This window comes from Myripristis murdjan, chromosome 1, assembly GCF_902150065.1.
Source record: "Myripristis murdjan chromosome 1, fMyrMur1.1, whole genome shotgun sequence".
NCBI classification, from domain to species: Eukaryota; Metazoa; Chordata; class Actinopteri; order Holocentriformes; family Holocentridae; genus Myripristis; species Myripristis murdjan.
The window spans coordinates 7,041,821-7,066,047 of NC_043980.1; the positions used below are offsets into that span (position 1 = coordinate 7,041,821).

The following is a 24,227-nucleotide window of genomic DNA, read 5'->3' on the forward strand; positions in this document are numbered from 1 at the left end:
TGGTGTGGTTACTTGCCTTGAATGGCATTGTTCTTATTACTGCTCAGTTTCAGTAAATTTCCCAAAACGTGTTTGGTGTGACTGCACCCTCAGTTAGCCCTGAGGTGAGCGTTGTGTTATACCGAGCTCACATCCTCCTAACAGTAAAATCCCAAATCTTCCTGGATCTGTCTGGATGTAATTGTCTCCAATCCCATGTTTTGGATTTGTACTGGTGGGGATAATTTATTCCTCTTTTGTTCCATTGTGCCTTAAATCAAAGGATGATGGTGGGTGGTCCGACGCTTACAGAGATTCAGTCCACGTTCAGCCACAGTTGCAGTAGTGCCCTTGAGCAAAAGGCGGGATAACAGCGTGCCCCTATTTCCTAAATGCACAGGGGAATGTGGTAACTAAAGTGCTCAAAATGCTGTGCATACATTTTAGAGAGACAATTGCGCTCTGAAGTTCACGAGGCAATATTGGACGCACTCACACGAGAATGAAACAGATCAATTTTGTCTTCAAAGACGGAAAGTAAAGTAAAGTAAAAGCAATCCAAGGCCCACAGCTTTAAATCTTACACACTGTATCGGCTGCACAGTTGCGGTAAGAATCAAAACACCTGTTGAAACCTAAAGAACTGAGAGTACTTTACAGTCACTCTTGTCAGAATAGGTGTTTTTTTCTGAAGGTGGGTGTTTTTTTTGTGTAATCCTTCAGTTGTTTCAGTTCTTTTGTAGCTGAGTCTCTGGTGTAAACCTCCTGGTGTTTCAGGAACCTGAGTGGGATGTGAGCAGCGCGTTTGTGGCCAACGCTGCCAGCCACATCAGACCCAAAGGCCCCAAGAGCAGAGCTGGACTCGGTTCCAAAGAGAACAAGGAGAATGAGGCGAGGAGCAGCCAGGTAGACACACACACACACACACACACACACACACACACACTGAACCACAACATATGTTGACCGAGACAAACATGTCTCTTATTTCTGCATTTGAAATTTCAGTTAGGGTTTTCAGCGCTTTAGTCTGGCTCGAGTCCAACTTGAGTGCGACTGTCTTTGAAAATGAGCAGAATCATGGCCACACACACACACACGCGCGCGCGCGCACACACACACGCACACACACACACACTGTAAGGGTGGAATAGAAGATAATGATACTGTCGTGGAGTATAAATCAGATGTTCACATGCCGATCATTTCAGGCATTTATTAACAATCATTTACTAATGAGTCATATAACTACACGTAATGCGGGTAGCAGTAGAATGACACTGATAGGAGAGTGAAACTTCATTTTAAATCACAAGGTGACTTTTGTGATCACCAAAAAATCACGTGCAGAACATGGTTTCCAGACTTGCTGGTGCCAGTTTTAGGCGATTTAGGCGATTTGGGAAAAACATTTATGACCAAGAGAATGTCATAACATCTGGAAACTACAGTGGAATATAGAGAGAGTATAAAAATCACACACACACACACACACACACACACACACACTGATGATAGTGTGTCCTGTGACTGTAGGTGGAGAGCTCAGGTCCACTGAAGAGGAGGGGAGCATCTCTGACAGGTGAGCAACAGAAACACACATAAACTTTAAAGGACTATACTGCTGATTTTTGGCCTGTTTACTATTTGATCCACATTTTATGTTGCAACAAACCCTTTTGCAAATCACATGGTGTGTGTGTGTGTGTGTGCAAGCAGAGCAGGGAATCGAGATGTTCAAGCAAGGTCAATACAGCCAGGCCGTGAAAATGTTTACAGCCGCCATCTACTGTGACCCCAAGGACCACAGGTGACCTGACCTTTGACCTCTGACCCTTTTGACTTCCTCTTATTCTCTTTTGTACTCCATTTTTTTTCTCTTTGGCTCATTTAAACTCACTTTGATTCAAATTCAAAATTCATTCATTTAAAAAAATAAAACAAAAAACACACCATTTCCAGCATATTGCATTAAATAACAGTCCTATTAAAACAATACAATTATTTTTAAAAAATCATGAGGCGACTGCTTTTTACAGCATAAATAACAGCTGGACTGATTAATGATTAGAGATTAAAATATCATTGTTTCACGACTCTCCCTCTCTGCCTCTCAGGTTCTTTGGGAATCGGTCGTACTGCTACTGGTGCTTAGAGAGGTACTCCTCCGCCCTATCAGACGCCCAGAGGTCCATCCAGCTGGCTCCTGATTGGCCGATGGGATACTTCCGCAAAGGGAGCGCCCTGATGGGGTTAAAGGTCAGCATTTATTTACTACATTTACATTATCAAAGAAGAAGCCTTTGCATTTTTCAGTTTAGTATTTGGAACCACGCTGCCTGCTGATTATTATTATTTTACCTGTGTTGTTAGGATTAAAGGTGCAGTCAAGTAAAAAAAAAAGAGGGAAACCATGCTTTAAATTACAGTGTGCATCTGTTAGGTTTCTGTAAAAGAGGTTGGACCACAGTATGTTAAAAATAGATGGAAAAATGTCTGTTGCTAAGGAGCTATTAATAATCAACAAATACTGGGCCCAGCTGTGTAAATAACCTCCTTAAGAAATGTAGTGGGAGTAATATTGACGCTACAAGTGGTTGATTTAATATGAGCTATGCTTTCAACAATGAAACAGGTTAAAAATTGCTGAAATGGCGATGAAAATCCCTCCTGGCATGTAAAACACAGTAACAGGGTAATTTATTGTCTTAAATCCTTGACTCTTTTCATTAAAAAAAAAAAAAAAATAGTAATAATAATAATATTTCTCACACATCTCTTGTGAGACGTTGGTAAGATGACAGGTCAAGGGGGTGACGACTGCGTCTGCCTGGAATAAAATTCTGGGATTAGAGCAATGAGCTGAAATCAAATCAGAGAAGAAGGATGTTTTTGCCTCTTAAACTGCTTTTTGATAATTCTTCACTGCATTGCATCCTTTCCAGACTTCATAAAATACATGGAAACACGTTTTTTTTTTTAAAAATATATATATATATATTTACGCTCCTTAATTCCTGAGTGCCTTCGTTTAACCAGGGCTGCAGTGTTCTTCTGACTTTTTGTCTCTGTAAGGGGCGACAGGGTCCAGGACCGTCTGAGAACTAAGGTTAAAAAGGGAGACCAACTTTCAATAGGTTTGCAGGAAATTTATTATATTAACTGGATTATTACGTTGGTGGGAAGTTATTACATTGACAGCTGCAGCTCCTTGGTGTTTCCAGGGTCTTTGTCAGTAATCCAGACGTAGCTCTGTTCCCCAACATATAATAACCACTGGGGGGCAGAATCACGACTTGAAAGTCATTATTCAACAAAATATAAGTGTGTTTTTTTCTCTGTGTGTGTGTGTGTGTGTGTGTGTGTGTGTGCTCCAGCGGTACGGCGAGGCGGAGGAGGCCATGCAGCAGGTGCTGAAGCTGGACCAGCAGTGTGAGGAGGCGTCCAGCGAGCTCTTTAACTGCCGGGTCCTGCAGCTCATGGTGAGGAGACGCAGTCCCTGACGGCTGCAAGGCTCCGCCCCCTCCAAAGGCTTTAGCCCCGCCCCCCTCCACTATACCCTGCTTCATGAAAGAGCTGCAGATCTTGTTTTATAACACTTACTGAGTCTGTCCAAAATCCACTGGCATGACTGAGACCGAGACCTGCATCTATTGATTGGTTGATTGATTCAAGCGTTTTATTGATTCATTGATTGTAAAAGACATCTTGGACTCTTATTTTCTACTGCTTTGATTTGTTGTATTTCCTGTGGTTTGAACATGATGCAGGGAAGGGTTATTCACAAATACAAAGCGACAGGATCTCAGTTTGGGAGGGAAACAGTTTTATTTGAAGGGATGAGGTGGATGAGCGAGGATGTTTGAAGATTTGTGAAGGTTTTAAGTGCAGGATGATGTCACCATTTAAGATGCTCTGTTTTACAGGGAGTAGAGGTCATGTGAGGTCATTTCATGGGGATTTTAAAATTGTTGAGCATAAAAAAAAAAAAAAAAAAGCATCAAGGCTTATTTTCATCATGGCCCTCGCAGACAGACGAGATGAATGATGAACATGACAGGAAATCAGATCAAATCAAATCAAATCGGCTTTATTTATATGGTACTTTTACTAATAATACATTAGATCCAAAGAGAAAAAAGAAGGAACCAAACACAGGAGAAAAAAACAGTGATGATAGTCATAAAAAAGTAATAGTAATAAAAATACCAACAACAATGCCAATAAAATAATGATCATAGTCATGGCACATGGTCAAACATGGTCAAAGAATGGTAACTAATGTACTAATGCAGTGCACATTATTAACCAACACAACACAATACAATACAATATACAAGAAAAATCAAATGTGCACAGTAGACAGTAGTGGTGACAGTGATGATAATCATCCCAGTTAGTATTTTACAATGAATTATTGAACAGCCATTCATTCAACCCCACTTTAAAACTCAGTTCAGCTTGCAGTACTTTGAGTAAACTTGGTCATTTGTTACACTGTGACGTAGCTGCACACAGAAAACTGGGAGGGTCTGGAGGTATGTTGGTGCAGATTCCTTTGTCTCCCTGAATATTGACCTGAATATTGAATTTGGCGTGCACTGGGAATATCGAAATGTACATGTGCACATTTAACATGAGGGTCAGAGTGCAGTATCAACATCTCACCTGAGGGATGGACACAGGAGGTAAATGTCTGTTACACTATGAAAGACTGAATTTGTCGTCATCTTGTTTTAATTCATGTGTGTATTTATGTATGTATTTCCAGGAGTTGGGTTTTGAGGAGGTACAGAGTATTCTGCTGCTAGAGAAGTTCACCACTGTCCAGGCTGCCCTCGCCTCCTCCGAGGCAGCCAAAGGTAACAGCCAGCTGCATTACCACTTCTCACCTCATGGGGGCAGCACCGCCTCGGTGCATAGTAACACACAGCACAGCAGGACAGCCGGTCCCTCAGTGTAAAGACACATGACTCACAGTGAACAACAAACTGCAGGTTCATCAAAAAGTAAAGTCAGCACAGCACAAGGAGACAGAGGAAGACATAATGTGCTCAGTGAAATCAACACTTAGCTCTTTCATGGCGAATCAGTCAGAATTTACCAGTAAGGTATTTAAAACATCTTTGAAATTACACTGAAATTACATCAACATTTACCTCAAAATGGATTGAAAACTAAAACTTTTCCTTCTACTGTGTCACCAAACTCATTCTAGAAGAATATATAAGAATATTTCAAATCCATGAGATCCATTAGGGTTGGCGCTGGTCATGAAATCTCTGGAATATTAAATCTATATATTACATTTTAATGCTGTTTTTACATGTGCAGCTTTAATGCGACTTCAGTTCTGTGCATGTCAGTTGTGCTGGAGCTTTGCAGGGAAGGCCTTGAATAAAAATCATAAATTCATTTTGCAAAATCATTTGAAATGTTCAAATGAGTGTGGTGACACTGATACGGTAAAAGTAAAAGTAAAAGTTTATGATAAAATTTGAGGTAAATGTTGATATAATTTGGGGATCATTTCAAATAAATTCCTTGATATTTATTACCTACTCACCATGAAATTCACAGCCCAATAAAATGAAGTGTTACCTAAATAACCTTATAGTTAAGCAGTGTGTTACGGCAGATCTGTTTCCAAATTTGGCTCACTCTTAACACCGTGGGTTTTTGGCTTTGTGAGCTTACTAACTGTAATCTTGCAAAGCAGGAGGTAAATTAACATGCAGCTACTGTACAGCCACTACACAAGCTTCTCTTTGGTCCGTTTTGCAAGTGTGCAAATTAGAGTGATTATTGTTATCCAACATAAAAACATCACATTTGCCAGTATTAAAATGATCATTTTCCAGTAAAAACAAAAAACAAAAAACAAAGCAGCCTGTAATTTACGTATTACATCATCCACTGTAAAGAGACACTAAAAATGCATGCTATTATCAGACTACAGTCAATGTGTTTTAGTCAGCATGAAAAGTTGTTGTAGTTTTTTTTTTTTTTTTTTAAATCTGTGTTAAAGTTTGATAAATTGTTGTTTTGCGCCTCATTCCTGACTCCTCTTGCTTCCAGCACTGAACCACACGTCTCATCAGGACCAGAGTGGGTGAGTTTTATGGATGTGATCAATACAAATAAGCATGCTGATTATTGGGAGTTCATTAATGGACGTGTATTGGTGTCCACTTGTGAAAACATCACTGTTCTATAAATGACCTCAGTCACAGTTTCTTGGTCAAACTTCTGCTCTCATCTCATCTCACTTCCTCTTCTCCCATCTGTCCTTACTTTCTTTCTCTTTCTCTTCCCTGGTCTTTCTCCTCCCCTTCCTCTCTTCTGTTGATCTCCCCCCTTCCTCGTCCTCTTTCCCTTCCTCTTCCTCTTCCTCCTCCTCTCCCTGCAGGAGTCCCTGTCCTTCTCTGTGGGTGGGGAACGTGACGTTGGAGATCTCAGAGAAACACATCTGGGACCTATTCAAAACGTAAAAACTGTGTGTGTGTGTGTGTGTGTGTGTGTGTGTGTGTGTGTGTATGTGTGTGTTGGTTAATAAGAATAGAATAAGAATAAGAATCACTTTATTGTCATTGTCATTGTTAACAACGAAGTTAGGTACAATCCTTCAGTGCAGTATAGAAAAACATAATAAATGATAAAAGTGAAGTAAAAAAAAAAAAACAGTCACACGCACACATACACTCCTTCACATTCCAATATTGCACGTTTCAATATTGCACAGACTTGTTGTTATCGAACATGGCAGTGTTTAACCTTCCAGTGTTGCACAGTAACATTTCAGCCTTGCACAGAAAAAAGTTGGCATCAGTGAAAGTTGGCGGTATTTAACCGGTTCACAGCAGTGGGATAAAAAATATTTTTCAGTCTGTTAGTTCCCAATAAATAAATTGAGTCAGTGTGAGTCAGTGTGTATTTTTGAGCGAGAGTAAGTAATAATAGCAGATTACAAATATCACTAACATCAATATCATCTCAATAATGTATTTTTCTTAGGAGGATGTGAGAGTACTTGCTGCTAGTAGTTGCGGTTCTAGTAGTAGTATTTGCAGAGGTAGTAGTAGTAGCAATAGCCATAGTAGCAATAGTAGCAATAGTAGCATAGTAGCAGAGGTAGTACTAGTAGTGGTAACAGCAGTAGTCGTAGTAGCAGTAGTATCAGTTGTAGTAGTACAGTAGTAGTAGTTTCAGTAGTAGTAAGCCTCCAACTAATAATAGCATCAACAGCAGCAACAGCAGCAGTGGTAGTAGTCTTAGTTAGAGGTGCACCATTATGCTTATGTTGAATATGAATGAATGAATCTTGAAATATCGACTGATACCAAATATTGATCGGATCCATTACTTTCACCCATCAGTGTAGGCTTGGACTGTTGGTGTGGTGTCAAATAATTGATACGGAATCCTTATTTCCTCATAACTTGATAAATACTGGCTGTGATACTTCATTTTAGCCCAGTATCAATACCAGTATCACTAATGATGCATCTCTGGCAGCACACTAATCATAATAACACGAAATGGATGTAAATTGATGATGCATGGTTATTAAAGTCATAGTTCAGATTCTTACTGATATAGTGGTATTTGCTGTGATGATCCATGCGAGTGTAACACATCCACCAGGTTCGGTCCATGAAATCCGTCCCTCTCGCAGGAACGAGAGCTTCAAGAGGAAAGTGCTGCCTCAAAATGAGTGAAATGAAATGATACAGACCGGAAAACAACGCGATTTTGGGCGGCGACACGAAACTGGAAACCAGGTCACTAAAGGGATCCATGAAAGTGAAACCAAAACAAACGTGATTTGCATCCTTCAAGGCAATTTTTCGGTTTCGTGTCACCACTCAAAATCGCGCTGTTTTCCGGTCTGTATCGAGCCTACTTCATTCATTTTGGAGCAGCACCGGCGAAGCTCTCTCTCTTCCGGCAGGGAAGGATTTGATGGACCAAACTTGTTGGGTGTGTTACACTTGCACAGACCAGCTAATGCTGCAATATGAGTAAGGATCCAACCTATCGCTGTAATTGCAAGCATGAGATATGAAAAAGTGCAGCACTGCTTTGACGTAGAAGCTCTGTGTTTCCATGGTTACAGGTACGGGGAGATAGAAAGCATCAGAGTTCTTCACGAGCGCTTCTGTGCCTTCGTCAACTTCAAAAATGCCGCCATGGCTGCCAAAGCCCTGGAGAAGCTGCAGGTGAGTGCCTGGCAGGCTCGGCTGACAGCAGCAGGCGTCGGGTGCGTCACAGAGTCACTCCTTTCACTTTGATGTTTTGATTAAAGACGAGCTTCTTTTTGCCTGACATCCAGCAGCACCCACCGGAGCTGCAGGGCATCCAGTGCTTTGCTCAGTTGTTCACTGCAGTTCAGAAAACTCATTTCTACAGCCCATCCCAGTCAAGTAGCTGCACTTCTGCAGGACGGTCACCTGGGGTCATAAGACCCTTTGGTCTTTCTAAAGCCAGTCCATTCAATTGGCAGCCAGGGCCACATCCTGCAAGTGTCCCAGCGAGCCTGAAATAGGCTATTTTGATAGCAATTTGATTTATTTAATAGCAGTGTTATTGTGTCGCCCAAATAGTTACGGCACAATAAGCATGGTCTAAAATCTGTAAGCTGTCTGGAGGAAAAAGTGAGAAACATATTCCACCAATCAGCATAACTTTCACAAATCAAACTTCTCATGGGACACAATTCTGACCATGCATAGCATCAGAATCAGAAACAGAATCAGAATCAGAAATACTTTATCGATCCCCGAGGGGAAATCGGGTGGTAGCCTTTCAAAATGTCTGACCATTTACAGTCACAAGTAGGCAAATGAAAGTATATCTGGAAATATGCCAAAGTAATGTGTTTAATTTCCAATGACTGCTAATTAGTGCTCTGTTTTATTCTGTTTCTGAACTTTGTGATGCGTCTGGGTCAGACTTGTCACCAAAATATTTTTTTATTTCGAAAGCACAACAGTAAACATGGATGTTTTTACTACATTCATTTTATTTTAAAATGTGTCATTAGCCCAAAAAAGCTAAAAACAGGTTTCAAATCGGCTGCTGAAAATTATGTGGCGCATCGATATTTCCTAGTTTTAAAATCTGTCTCAACTGAATTTGTAATTGAATACATTCAGCAGAGCTCAAACCCTGTCAGCTCTATGCAGGCATCAAGTGAGCTCAAGCCCCATGCCCCACTACCAACTTGTTCAACATTAAAAAATGACATTTCAATTCCTATTTCATTTCACATTGAACATGAAATGGGACAGGAGATGCAGGATGTCTGTTCAAATGCCAGAGCCAGATTCAAGCAGTTTAAAAAGAACAGTTTGAGATATTTGAAGTCCAATCCTCTATTTCTGTTTTCTACTAATGTAGTTGATGGTTGGTTTCATTTTCACATTCATCCGCCCCCGCCCTTTTAATGCTGTAACAGAAATGTCATGGTGCCTGTGTTGAGCAAAATGAGTTATCCAGTGCTTCCTGCTGTTTGAATCAGCCAAAAGTGTGGAATCCCCTTTGCCCCGCTCTGGCAAGTCAGTGTGAAGGATTAGTCAGTTCTTTCTTGCAACACTCCCACAAAAGTTTTATAAAAAATCCCTTCATGATGATGTAACTTTTTGTAGATGCCCTGTTTACAGACAAATGGACCAAATGAGAAAAAAAAACTAATCTCTGTCCAGCTCTGTTGGCAGAGATGAATATTTAAACTGACTTAGTTACTAAACTTAGAAAATTAGAGAGGAACCTTTTGTGGTTCTTTATATCTTTCATAAGAAGATAATATCAATTTCCACTAATTTCTACTGAGTAACAGAGAGACTCAAAAAGTACCACAAATTTCCACAGTGTACCTGAAAATGTAGTCCAAAGCACCAGAGTTTCACAAAGTACCACAAAGTTCCCCACAGAGTACCACAAACCATGCCGCATAGTACTATCTCCACAGATTATCATAAAGTAAGAACACGTGTTCCACTAAGTACCAAAAATATCATGCTTCAGATGAATATACAGCACCACAGAGAACCACAGAACATGCAAAGTACCAAAAAGTACCACAAAGAATGAAGTAGTAGTTACCTTGGGCTATGTCATGTCTCCATCCCTTTTAAATAGTTATTTTTCAGCTGTGGATAAAAACTACACTGAGGTACTTTGAACTATTGTATTTCTCAGAAATAGAAATACAGTAGTTCAAAAACCTACTATCAAGTCCAGTTGACCTTGATTTAACTTTACTTGCATATTTAAATACAATTAAAAAAGATTTAGATAGAGAAAAGAATCTAAAAGAGAATAAGGCGAATAAAACAGGAGCTTAACAGTTCAGTGTTAAATATTAATCAAAAGCTTCAAATTTGATTTCCTGTTATAAAAGGCGGCAAAAAAAGAAAAAAACAGAAAAGTCTTAGAAAAATCTGAGAGTTGCAGCAGACCTGCAGTTTTCTGGGAGTTTGCTCCAGATATGTCGTGCATAAAAACTGGAAGCAGCCTCTCCATGTGTAGTTTTGACTCTGGGGACAGAAAGCGGACCTGTCCCAGACCCTCTGAGAGCTCTTCCCTTCCTCCGTCAGTGACTGTGTCGTTGTGTGTCCTCCTGTCCAGGGGGTGGAGCTAGGGAGCAGCAAGCTGGTGATGAGGTACCCAGACCGCTGGATCCACAGGACCTCGCCCTCCGTACAGAGGAGCAGCCCCGGCCTCGGCCCCAACGCCCCGGGGACGCAGTACAGCTCGGCCGCCGCCGCCGCAGGGTGAGTGTCTGAGTGTTGTGATACAAAAACAAAATCAGTAAATGAAAAGAACAAATACTATTCTTCCCATCTTCACTTCCCATCCTTACTCAGTAATGCAGCGGTTTGGTCATCAGGCATCACTGCACAGTTAAATCACATAATAATAATAATAATAATAATAATAATAATGATAACTTTATTTATATAGCACCTCTCCAAACCAGTGCTTTCCAATAAAAACAAATAACACATAAATACACATTAAAACAATGATAAAACAAACAATTAAAAGATCCCATACAACAATAAAAACATAATACAAGGTACAGTAAAACCACTGGTTAATAAAAAGCCATATGATAAAAATGAGCCTTAAGAAGAGATTGAAAGGAGACACTGACTTTGCCAGCCTGAGATCTCCAGGTAGGGACTTCCACAGCTCAGGGGCCCAGACGGAAAGGCACGGTCCCCTTTAGTGATGAGCCGGGCACTGGGAACGGCTAAGTAGGGCCCTGCTGGTAGATTTCAGGCAGCGATCAGGCTCATAAGGTATTAGCAGTTCACTAATATAGGCAGGAGCCTGACCATTCTAGGCTTTAAAAACAAGCAGTAAAATCTTAAAATCAATTCTAAAACTCACAGGCAACCAGTGGAGGGCAGCTAGGAGCTGTAATGTGGGTTTTCTTGCTATGAGTTAAAAGCCTGGCGGCAGCATTCTGTATCAGTCGCAGTCTTTGGATATTTCGCTCGCTTATACCGGAATAAAGTGCATTGCAATAGTCGAGTCTGGAAGTGATGAATGCATGGATGACCTTTTCTAAATCCGCTCGGGAGAGGAATGACCTGACATGGACAGTTGTGTGGATAAAGTGTAGATAAGGTAACATAATCTCAAATAACTGTCTGAATTGCTCATGAAAGCTTATGACCAAAATGTTGCATTGATAAATAAGAATGGTAAGTCTTCAAACCTTTATTTATTCTCAAGAAAAACTGAGGTCATCCTCGTTGAGATCGAGTTAAAACCAGCATAAGTACAGTGAATAAACAATGTTGTACATATATACACATTTACAATGGATAGACACAAATGCAAACATAAATACATACATACAGCTGAAACAATTCAAATCGAAACATAAAATTAAGAGTGAAGACACCGCGTGGGTATTTCATTTCACCCACAAACCGTCACTAAGCGGTGATTCAGACATGCAGTTGATTTCATAGCACGTAAAGATCTGAAAAGTGTGAAACCGCTTTGAACGAGATCCTCCATCGCAGCGTTAGGCGTACACACACACACACACACACACACAAAAGGTCACTGTCGTTTGATCTGCAACTGCTGTTCCTCCTCATGATGACAAAACAATCATCCCACACTCTTGGAAATAATTTCAAGGTAATTTGTGGCGGAGAAAAAAAGGGAGAGAGAAAAAAAACAATCAAAGAAAGAAGCAGACGAGCGAAGCGTTCTTAATTAAAGCATTCTTTGTTAAAATCACAAGCAGAGCATAAACAGCTGGAGGAGACTCTATCCGACTAAACATCATCATCATCTCATCGTTTATTTAAAACCTCAGAAAACACACTGAGGGCGAACCCTCATTTTCACAATAAACGATGAACAGAGTCGGCTGGAAAGCCCCGATTGTCTGTGCGCCGTCTGCGATTGTCTCTCAGGCTGCGCGATGCTAAAAATGGAACAGAGGGTGTGAGAGGAAAGAGGAGTGAGGGGTAAGAGGCAGGGCTTCTGCTTGTGGCTTGTGGCGTACGCTTGTGTGTGTGTGTGTGTGTGTGTGTGAGAGAGAGAGAGAGAGCGACAGAGAGAGAGAGAGGGAGAAAAAAGGCTGGTAACATTTACATGCACAAAATATTCAATTTTACACTTATACCAAAAAAAGACAATATTTAGCTGTTTTCATGGCAAGTGAAGATCAATATTCCACTAATATTTCCGTATACGTGCAGCCGTGCAGACACGTGCCAACACGGCCTCCCTCTGTCGTTCGTTCACCCCCCGCATTGAAGTGCTGGTGTTGGTGTTGGGCATGTGAAGCCCTTGGAGACTGCAAACAGTGATACTGAGCTTTAAATAAACTCAAACCTGAACTTGAATGCGTCTCTTTCCCAGCCTCGCGACCCGTGGGCCAGTTGGTTTCTTTTTCATCGCTCAGATTTTAAACAGGTAGGAGGCCGTGTGTCGCAAACTATGGTAAAAAACTGAGACGCATATTCCTAAATGCACCTAAAACCTCAATAACCTCAATATTGGCACATCGCACATGTCTTAGTCAGAAAACGCATGGAATATTGTCATATTCTGAATAAAAACAGGAAATTAGTGTGTAAATGTACTGTGTGTGTGTGTGTGTGTCTGAGCTGCTGCTCAATACAGGCTCCGGTTTCCTTTCTTTTTTTTTATTCCTGCTGTTTAGTTTTTCAACTTGAGATTCCAGGAATAAGTGAAGTCAGCATTGAATATCTGACGTGATATCGGCATGAAAATTGTCTCAAAAATTGAAAATGGTTAATTAGTTCCAAGTTGACCCTTGCAGTGACCCGCTGTGTGCATGGATGTGTAACCGGTGTTTCCACAGAGGAGAAGTCAGCCTTTGATGTCTGAAAAAACGTCGGGCGTGAAAGCTTGACATCTGCTGCACTGAGAAATTTAAATATGCAGTTTGAGTCAGTGAGGCGGAAGAGCACTTTGTTGTGTTATTTAATGTCAGGAAGTGGATGCACCAATACACCACCAAATACCCAATAATATTCAAAAATGCCAAGTATCATAAACTATTTTTTTTTTTCAAACAGGATATCCTAGAGGCCAGTCACAAGTAGAAAGAGAAAGAAGTAGCGAAAAGCGAGTGAGGTGATGAAACATATTCAAATAACAGAAATACAACAAAATCAAGAGCTTTATTTAAAAGTATCAAAAAGACAAAACAAATTTTTCTACTGATATTTGATGGACGTTTGACTAGTTACTGACATCTAGCCGTGTGAATAAATACAGTACATATGTTGAACCACAGATGTTTTAGGCGTAAAAGCAATACTTCTTTTTTTTTCTTTTTTTTTCCTATGGTTAAAAATAAAAATGTCATCTTGTGTTAGATACTGTTGTGGTTAAATTTGCCTGTCCTTCTTTCACCACTGCACTGCAACTTTCCATCTAATGGAAAAGGCAGAGCAGAACTGAAACTGGGGGACGGTCACAGTTTAAACTTAAGTTGCATCTCTCACAGGAGTTTTATCTTCCACTTTTAGAGAAACCCTGTAGTCTTCAGGCACGTGTCTTTTCTTGCGTTGTGGTAACGTGGCTATCCAAAAAAAGACACATTTCTACATTGTACAGTAAAAACAGTCATTGAATGCAGCACATGCAGGACATGGACTTATGGACTTTGTTATGTGGGTAAAAATGAAAAGAGAGAATTGCTGCACCTAAATATGTTATTTACACAGGGAATGAAAATGAGCTAAAGCAGATTTAGAGGCCACTGAAGCGTCTTCCCCTCTTTCCAAAGGTGACCATCTACTTGGGTATCGTGATTTTTTTTTTGTTTTGTTTTGTTAGAATGAAATATTTATTGTCACTGCATAATAGAACTGATATTGGCCTATTACAGATACACTATAATTCTTAATTAATTCATAAATTCAGTCCCTTTGCCACAGGTGTATAAAATCCAGCAGCTAGCCATGCAGTCTGCCTTTACAAACATCAGTGACAGAACGTCTGGTTCTAAAGAGCTCACTGAGTTCCAGGTGCTGCTGGAATAGTGATGGAACAGGAAGCCACCGCTGCAACAAGTCAGCTGCTGAAGTTTCTTCCCTCCTAGATATTCCACCATCAGCTGGAAGTGGGATTATTGCAAAGTGGAAGCATTAAGGAACCACAGTGACTCAGTAATTTAGAAATGAACATTTGATCAGTTTTTCAATTTCTTAATTCTTGTGATGTCATGTTGGTCAGTAAGGTCTATTGTTAAACTGTCAAATATCCTGTCTCCATTACATTTCATTGCGACAAGTACTTGATATCCATATTTAAGGGATAACTGCAAAAAAAAAAGTGTACTTATATCAGCTTATATATCGATATAAGAATTTATTACTCCTAATATTGGTATTGGCATTGCCCCCAAAAATCCAGTAATGGTCAGGCTCTAGGTCATAATATTTTATAAAAATCTGTGTTGATGTATCTCCTGATGTCTTGTGTATTTGGTGCTGTGGCATAGCTGTGGTGCTTCTTATGCATTTTCACAAATGATTAGCACTGGGACGATATTTTCACACCAATTTCTTGCTATCGATTATGCAAATTAGCCTGTAACCTCACCTGGTGGCTAATGCTGGCCATCATATAAGCAAGGGCTTTTGTTTGTCTTTTTCCTGTCAAAAGCCGTTCCTTTCTCCAAGAACTGCATGTGAAGAGGTCATTGCTCACACTACCTATAGCTGGTTCTGTGTGTGTGTGTGTGTGTGTGTGTGTTTGTGTGTGTACATGCATGTTCACATACATGTGCACGTCTTTGCAGGTCCAGACGGAGGATGCCTATAAATGGAGACGAGTGTTTCTACTGGAGGACAACCGGCTGTTTCTACGGCGACAAGTGCCGCTTCAGACACATCCCAGACCAGCGAGGCATAGACAAGAAACCGTGGCAACCCTAACAATGCGCTTCTCTCAGTGCCATCCCCACCACCACCAAGGCACATTAAAGGATGGATCAGAATGAAATGGCAGAGGCGAAAAGAGAACGAGGAGAATGGAAGAGAAAGAGGGAAAGTGGATCCATGAGGGAGAAGATCTGCCTCCTTAAAAACAAAAAGAGGAAGAGGTGGACTTGAGAACACTGACACTTTAATTTGTGTGTGTGTGTGTGGGTGTGTTTGCCTGATCTGAGTGTGTGTGTTGCCTGTGTATGTGTATGTTGGCCAAGTTGAGGCACTTTCAGGGTCCATGAAGCAACCTTAGAGGGTTCTTTGAAGAACCTGTTCCTAAGGAATTCATGAACCCTTGTGATAGTGCAACTTTTTGGGGGATTTTTTGATTTTTTTTTTCCCCTTCTGGGACCTTTTTTATATTAAAGAACCATTAAATATTTCTTAGCTCCCTTTGCTCCCTTTTCTTAGACAAATATGTCTGGTTGAAGCCTGGAAACAGCACAGGAGCTCTGTTCTGTGGCTTCTCAGGTACACCACTGCTCCACTGTTGAAATACCTCAAGATGCACCATTCAAAAAAATCAAGTGATGTGCTTTTATATTACAAGAGAAAAGTTCCTCACAAACTGACAAACGGATGATGCCCTTCTCACTCGACCCTGCATGTTTTAAAGATACTGAACAGCAAACTGTCAGACTGAACTTCCAAAAAAATGTGGAATATACAGAATTTTGTTGATGTGATTTATTTTATTGAAGCACATGGTCTGAGGAGCAAGTGCATTTAGGGAGCATCCAAGTCCACTTTTGCTATTTTAATGGTGGAAAAAAAGACTTCTTGTGCCAGATGCATTCTTCAACAGGGTTGTACTTAGTCTCTTAATTAGTTATGGGTGTGTTTTGGATTTAACATGCAATATACCAATCAGAGTGCCCTCTGCCTTTCCCTTTAAAAGCCAGGTGCACCGTGGCAGATTGCTATTATAATGGTGCATTTACCAGGTAAGGGGGAACACTTCTCTGCAGAGGAAACGTCAACAGCAGGATACAACCAAAGCTCCCTGAGGTGAAGCAGGCGTCTGTGTGTGTGTGTGTGTAACAAACAGAGTGTACACATGCAATGCACCTGACTATGTGGGCGTGCATTGCTATCTTGAGTGGAAAACTGTTGTCAGTCTAATCAGTCCTGGTTTTGGTTGGTCAATGGTGCAGTCACTTTTAAATGCCCCAAGATAGCAATGTGCCTGATCAGGCCTCATTTTAAGACCAACATGCCCATGGGTGCTCAGATGGACACAAGCGCATCTGTTATTTACATAACGTGGGCGTTGGTTGGAAACTAGTAAACATACTTGCGTTGCATTTGGTCCCGTGTTGTTCCTGGTGTGAGATACGATATTTCATGCTTATTCCATAGTTTTTGTCATTTGAACCTTTAGTAGTGCACCTTTAAGCCGCTGAAGGTGTGTTTTATTACTTGACATTTTGTTTGACTTCATGGAAACATAATTCTGATTATGAGTAAAGTAATACAGTTTGCTGGATGTCAGATATTCTTCTGCTGTTTCCTTGGATATCTGACCAGTTGAAGTAAACAATCTGAATTGTCAATCATCTATATGTTGAGTGAGTAGTGGAGGAAGGAGAGGGCCATTAACTGGGCATTTGGGCGTGTGTGCATTCAACAGCTCTTAAGGCCAGAGTCTACTGCTGGAATACAAGTGTTAACTCATCACCTCCATGATACCAGAGTTTACGAGTTGTGATGTCCCACCTCAACACGTGGGCAATTTTAAAACAGTGTGCCTTTTCATTAGTAATTAATATCCAACTTGCCTTTTTCCATCATAATTTGAACAATTAACATTGAGTGCTCCTATCAGTAAGCAAGCAGCCATGATCTAGCGTGGATTGTGAACATCTTACAGCGGACACTGTCACTAGTCCAGCTTCTTGATGATAACCACCCATGGTCATGTGACATTTTTCAGACTTTATGAGTTGCCAAGTACGACCCAAATCCAGAATAATTATGTCTTTCACAGTGTGGCTTTAAGTTTCAATTCTTCATTTTCTTTGGAGAGTGACTCCACCAACACCAGAATTTCATTTTAGTGAACGTACAACTTCCAATTACTGGAAATGGGTCTCTTCTCTCTTGCAGTCCCACTTCATGATTCAGGCTGATGCAATGAGTGTATTTTTTATGTAGAAGTGTTGCCTAGTGCAGCTTTAAGGTCATGATTTTCCTTTACAAAATGGACATACAGCATTTTGAAATATAACACGAAGACATGAAGACATTATAAACAGATTGGTGTTGGAGCAAAGAAGAACTAACTAACTTTTCACACTGATTGGCCGATGAGGCAGTGATGGATGATGTGGCCTCTCACTAAAACCTTTATGATTTCCAAACAGATTCCTCCAGTATTGGCCCAGTCAAACAACATGGATGTGCCCCATGTTGTTTGACTGGGCCACTGAATAAATATAGAGCACTTTGGCTGCATGGTGTTTGCAAAAATCAGCTAAAATGGTTAAAAGTGGCTATAAACAGACATGTCTTATTTCTTGTTTCATGTAGCCTGCAGTCATGAAAATGATTGACTTTTTGTGAAAACTGAAGATATTGTGCCTAAAAATTGCATGACGTTGGAGACCTCTGCCAGGGCAAGACATGGATTTGGCAAAAGGCATTGAACCTCAGCGGTAGGAAGATCCTACTGTTGTGCACACTCTGTGTATTAAATATGTCCCATGCTGCCTGTCTTTTCTACTCTTTGTGCTTAGAACAGTCACTCTGTCCTTGTGTGGCAACTGGCAATACATTCAAACAATGAGGCCTCTTCAAAGTGTTTGAAGGATGATTCTACCAGTCGATGGACCTGTCCTCGGTCTGTATGTTGGTAAGAGCTGCGACCTACTGCTCAACCACAAACTGAATGAGAAACAGCTGCGTTACAGCATAGGATCAGCCACAGCCTGTAACCGTCCCTTATCAGTCATTTACAGCAAACCACAGCTTTATCGTTTGGATTGGATTTATTCTCAGGTCACAATAAAGTACAGATTAACCAAAGGAAATTAAAGGTTGTCTTATTTTATGTCTTTTTTGCATTGTATTGACTTTTTTTGGATCAGTGAAAAAGGTGAGACTTAAAGGCAGAAAGAGTAGGATTTCCTGAAAAAAAAAAAAATCTATAGACTAAAAATAATCCCTCCCAGTAATCAAGACCCTCTAGCAGTGAGTGTTGGTGTGTGTGTCTGCAGAAACCCTGCCCTCTTCTGGGCATTGGTCTTTGGGAAACGGGTGTGTAGCTCCCAGCCAATCACAGCGTGCATTAACAGATGACATAACAGACAGTGACTGCGGAAATCAAACTACAGAAAGCAGTTGGCAGTGGCGGTAGTCTCCAGGTACATGGAACAGGCTGCAGAGCAGGTCAGTATAGAAAATATGATGTAGTTATGTTACCCTGACATTGACAAATGCAGGTGTCAGTGCGTCACCGAGGCTTCAACCTGTGCATTTTGGCCACAGAAAATTTAAACTTTGTAAGTAAACTGAGTCACTAATAATGACTAACAACAGTGAGATCTGGTCAATAATCACCACCGAATAAAGTCTGTAATGTTTGCAGAAGGCTGAAGAGGAAGTTGTGGCATCCCAGAAGTGAGCCGCTCTACATCTGCTCTCAACACCGACCACAACTGCTCCTGTAAACTGATCCTGTCTTCACAGAGGCTGACATTCTGTTCAGCTTTATACCCAATCATTTCTCATCTCCCTCTTCTCACACACCTACCTCACCAGACTAACAGAGCTGGTGACCCTGCAAGTTTGAGATGGCTGACTGAGCAGCTCATAAACTGAACTGTACCACCAATAACACTAAAAAATAAGCAATTAGAAGTTTCTTTTTCCTTCCTCTTCAGAGTATCTTTTCGGAGGCTCTGTTGTGGTGGTTACATGTGGTGCATGTTGCATATGGGGGTGGTACAGATAACTCCCAGAATGCAAGGCGAATTTTTTCCACTATTCTGAGAAGTTCATAATGTGCATAACAACAAAAGTAGTTGTTTCTGCTATTAGACTTGGTGATTTACTGGCATTCTGCTAGTCATGCATGTTAATGATGTAAAGAGGAAGCAAGTCTTGGCTCTGAGTATTTCTCTGTAATCTGCTGACCGCATCGATGACAGAAGACGACGTCCTTCTCCACTGTAAGTTCTATCAGATACGTACTTTAAATGTTTCGTTGTATGTGTTACTTTAGAAATTTAACAGCCATTTGAAAAGTTATCATGCAACCAACATTAACTGAAACATTGTGTTGCTTCTTTGTTGAAGTTGTTATACAGAGCAGCATACAGTGGATAACACACTGCAAGATAAACGTTGAAGTAATTCTCCTCTCTATAGTAAATTTTTGATGTTGAGTTTTTGGTGATGAGATTAACTCTTATTTCTTATCCTCTGTGCTTTCTGCCTGCTGATGTGTATTAATGTTGAGAAGAGAGCGGAGAGGAGCAGTTATGGGTTTAACAGCAGCAGCAAGTGGATTTGTTGTCTTCCTTCTGTCTGTGCCAGGTATCGTGCATTCACATTTCAGGCATCTTGCTGGCACACTTATTGAGTTGAATAAGTTTAGTGGTAGAATAAGGTTAGACTGTTACATTACCACTGTCTTAGATTTCACTCTGTACCAGTGGAAGCATCAGTAGTAAAGGTGTTCCTGTATCGCAGCTAAACTGCCCTGACAGTCATTCAGCTTGTTAACGACAGACACAGTTAAGACAGAGTTGTTATGTGATGCATTCCTTTAAATTTCACAACAGTTGATGTTCTAAAACTTGAAAGATGTTAATTTAAGTCCTGAAATCCCACAGTTGTCTGTATTGGTCAAATAGTGAACACACTTGCTTTGGTTGTTGAAATTGCTGGCAGTTATAAAAAACAAACAAACAAACAAAATAAAAAAAAAGAAACAAACAAACAAAGAAAGAAACAAAAAAACAAACAAACAAAAAAAAAACTCAAAGTGGTTCCATGTTGTTTCCATTATATTTAACTGTGACCCCACCCAAGGTCCAAAGCAGGGGGTTTTACATACAACGACTCTAGCAGCCCCCCAAGTACCTGAGTGTGGACAAACAAATTCAAAGTTTAAGGAGAGCAGGAGATGTGCATTCATTTCACAATTTTAAAAATTATAAAAATCCAAATGAGGCTGAAGATGGACCTGGGGAAGTAAACAAGGACAACCATCAATCAAAAAAAAAAAAAATAATTTACAAAGACGAAAACAGCTAAAATTCTAACTGATTTCAGCAGAACATACATTAAAATATGCACTAATGGCTTAAAAAAAAAAAAAATCTAAAATCTTAGAATAAAGCAGGGTTTCTACATGCACCACATGCGCACAGCAACTACACTGCAATCTACACAGCATCAAGTGACCACAACCCTTCAAGCCTACCACACAGCATGCAAGGAGAGGGGGTCCCACCAGTACTCCCCCCAACAGGTCTTCCCACTGCCTAGGGAAAAAATGCAGAACCTCAGCAAAATACAATAAAAGGAATCTGTGGGTTCATGTTTACAACCAGGTTAAAGGATGTCCTACAATAAAAGACAATACAATATTTTAGAATCCAACCTCATGGCCCTAGTAGAAACCAGAGAGCCACAGGTACACATTTGAAGTGTCGCCGAAAACAAAACCCTCCACCACGGCCCGGACAGCAGTGAGGAAACTCGACTCAGGCAAAGCAGCAGTGTGGCATAAAAGCTTGCTGACTGGGGGCTCTGCACCAATACAGATGACTGGCCTCAGTGTAACTCAAGCAGGGGATGGCAGGCTGTGTTGGTTCCTCTTCAGCATGGGGCTGCACAGCAAATAGCAATCAGGATAACCCTGAATTCAACTCTGCACAAACAAAGCAGTCCTCCCTGCAGCCAAGAGGCCTCAGACAAAGAGACCTGATTGCCCTCACCTGTGCTTACAAGTGCAGGGAGCTCTCACACCAAACTCTTTATCTCCATGTTCCTATCCCAGCATTTTACTTTATCATCATACAACTGCACCAAACCATCATGATAAACTTTATGGTGCAATACTGATGGGCCTTTTCGTTGTTTAGGGGTCATATATTTAGCTGCTTCTCACACCTCAGTTGTCAGCAGTGTTCACGCTGGCTCAAACTGCTGCTACATGTTTATTTGTCAACTCTAAGATACTATATTTTAATATCAGTTTAGGCTGACAATCGCCGCTCCTGAAATGTGTCCATTCATCAAACACAGGAAGTCTCATTAGCTATGTTTACATGCGCAAAATTTCTCCAATCCGATCTAAACCTTGGTTGATCGGAAATTCCAAATCCACTGTTTACATGTACACTAAATAAAATGATCCGATCATGACATGCGTATACATGCACCAAGCGTTTGATCAGAATAAATCATTTGGGCATGCGCGGAGTTGTCTAATTTTCTGGAAACAGTAGTAGAAGAAGAAGCTGTACTTCCGCCTGTGTTGTAAACAAACGCCGCGTTGTCTGCACGTCCTCAGCTCGTTCACTCTTTGTGCCTCTGACATTTTATTTTCCTCCCCTCTGGCACAGTGTCTGTTTATGTAGTTTTTTTGTTTTTTTTTTAATATAGACCTTTTGGACCGTTTGCTGCTTGCCGAAAAACGACCGGCTGCCGCAAAGGCGGAAACGCATCACGCTGACGTAACACACATGCGCAGTGGAGATAATTTTACCCCAACCAGGAAGACAGGATCCGAATGGATGTGTACATGGACGCCGTTCGGAATAATGATCGGCATAAACCACCTCTCTCTTTCGGAATGAAATTTCTTTCCGAATGGACCGTATTGGATCACAATCTTCTGATTGACGTGTTTACATGAAGCATTTTTAACCTGATTTGGCCTTTATTCCGATTATTTGTGTGAAATCACGTGAGGATTTTCTTCAATGCATCAGAAGGGTCTAACCGTGTGCTCGCTGTACAACACGTCACACCCTGAGATAACTTCATGGATCAGTATGAGGATGACACATGTTAACAGCCGGAAGTACTGCAAGAAAACCCAAAAAGCAGATTAGATAGCCGGTAAATATTCAGAGCCGTACAAGTAGGTCTGCCAGGCTGTGGTTGTGGTGGTGGATGGGTCAATAAACAATGTTCAGGTGGGAGGGAGGAGTTCAGTTCCTGCGTGATGATGAAGAACTTTAACCCTAACCAGGACTTTTTCTTAACCTCAACAAAGTAGTCTTGGTTTTGAAGTTACCTCAGGGTGTGTGTCGTGTTTCACTACGAGTATGCAGATTAACCTACTTGGAACACACACATGCTGTTCACTTACACATCGTCCCAACTGCAAGCACAGCAAGTGAGCATCAACAAAACACAGATTACTCCCATTATAATCAATGAGACTGTCTACACAGACGCCCAGAGCATCAACAGAGGGCAGGTGTCTGTTTCTGATGGACGCATCCTGAGCTCAGGAAAACAAGAAAATTTAGGCAGAGGGCAGGGTCTCTGCAGACACACACTTCTAGTCCTTCTAGTCCAAAATCCTACTCATTCTGCCTTTAACATTTTATAGTAAATTTAGAAAATTATCTTGCTCAATGGTTAGCAACTGACTTTTTACTTTTGACTTATGAGAAGATACCAAAATATAGACTGGGTGTTATGATATGCATCTCGCACTTTTTATTTACATTCTCTAAATTTTATCCTACTCAGTAAAATGACCTCATTGAATTCCAGTGGTCTGTCAATATACCTTATATCAGTGCAATAATGACACATTCTGTAATCATTTTTTTCCTTCATTTTGTAATAAAACTCGCATTTTGTAATATCTTGCCACATTTTGTATTAAAATCCTTGGATGCAAAATGTTATACATTTTTCCATATTTTGTAATAAGATCTGGGGTCTGTCTGCAGAGTGCAGGAGAGGGCTTGATCATATCTTACAAACATTCGCCTCACTTTTCCCTTAAATGAACCTCTGTCAGTAGGAGTGTCTTGGACTGGTGTGGGTGTGTCCTGGTAGGCTCTGTTTTGGAGTGAGCAAGCTGCAGTTGGATAGTCTTTAAAAAGTTGGGAATCAGTCAAAACGGGGCTTGACACACAAATGTTTTTAAATTTAAGTTCATTTCACTGAAGTGAATTACTGTAGGTGTGGCACTTCATATAAATGAGGATAGTAACTGTGGCATGTTATTACATAATGTGCTGATTTTTTACATATTCATCTACAAGGAAAAAGCACAACTTGACAATGAGCTCATGGAATAACTAAAAGCTAAATTAATTTCAAAATGTGGGAAAATGTATTCTGTTTTGTATTCAAAGTCTTTTATTACAAAATGCAGTTGGCTATTATAAAATATGGGTCTTATTACCAAATGAAGGAGAGATGTTTTACATTTTCAATGGTTATTACAAAATGCAGCGTTGTTACATAATGCACTGTTTCACACCTCCATGTGAAAGCATGTGAACAACTGCAGCTGTTCCTTTGCACTAAAACAAAACATCTGTATGCCGCCCTTGACCTGGTTCACCTCGGCTTAACCCAGATCTGACCTTATAGAAATCATAAATTTTATTAATACAGCCCCCAGAAGTGACATGATGCCTCACAAACTGGAAGTGAAAAAAAGCTTTATTGTTCCTCTCCTGAATGAAATTGTTTAAAGATTGATTTGCTGCTTACAGTGGAGGTGAGGTGATGTGAGACCCAAAGAGGTTTTGGGAAATGTAGTTCATA

General features: G+C 40.6%; 1 protein-coding gene and 1 long non-coding RNA gene across 2 annotated transcripts in view; one reads left to right on the plus strand and one right to left on the minus strand.

The window, feature by feature from the left end:
- The window catches only part of LOC115366035 (hsp70-Hsp90 organizing protein 2-like), a 43,755-nt gene extending 25,255 nt beyond the window's left edge, over nucleotides 1–18,500 (plus strand). Inside the window, exons 6-16 of the mRNA XM_030061241.1 lie at nucleotides 757–885; nucleotides 1,516–1,561; nucleotides 1,699–1,789; nucleotides 2,097–2,238; nucleotides 3,357–3,461; nucleotides 4,751–4,841; nucleotides 6,058–6,091; nucleotides 6,389–6,466; nucleotides 8,096–8,198; nucleotides 10,609–10,754; nucleotides 15,290–18,500. Of these exons, the coding sequence (XP_029917101.1) occupies nucleotides 757–885; nucleotides 1,516–1,561; nucleotides 1,699–1,789; nucleotides 2,097–2,238; nucleotides 3,357–3,461; nucleotides 4,751–4,841; nucleotides 6,058–6,091; nucleotides 6,389–6,466; nucleotides 8,096–8,198; nucleotides 10,609–10,754; nucleotides 15,290–15,425 (1,101 nt within the window). The 3' untranslated portion in view covers nucleotides 15,426–18,500. The remainder of the gene's footprint in view (nucleotides 1–756; nucleotides 886–1,515; nucleotides 1,562–1,698; nucleotides 1,790–2,096; nucleotides 2,239–3,356; nucleotides 3,462–4,750; nucleotides 4,842–6,057; nucleotides 6,092–6,388; nucleotides 6,467–8,095; nucleotides 8,199–10,608; nucleotides 10,755–15,289) is intronic.
- Nucleotides 18,501–20,473: 1,973 nt separating this feature from the next.
- On the minus strand, nucleotides 20,474–21,411 carry LOC115366113 (uncharacterized). The gene is made up of 3 exons (XR_003928809.1): nucleotides 21,085–21,411; nucleotides 20,905–20,965; nucleotides 20,474–20,664 (listed from the first exon to the last, which is right to left on the minus strand). It is a non-coding gene; the product is annotated as an uncharacterized LOC115366113 (long non-coding RNA).
- Between the last annotated feature and the right edge of the window lie 2,816 nt (nucleotides 21,412–24,227).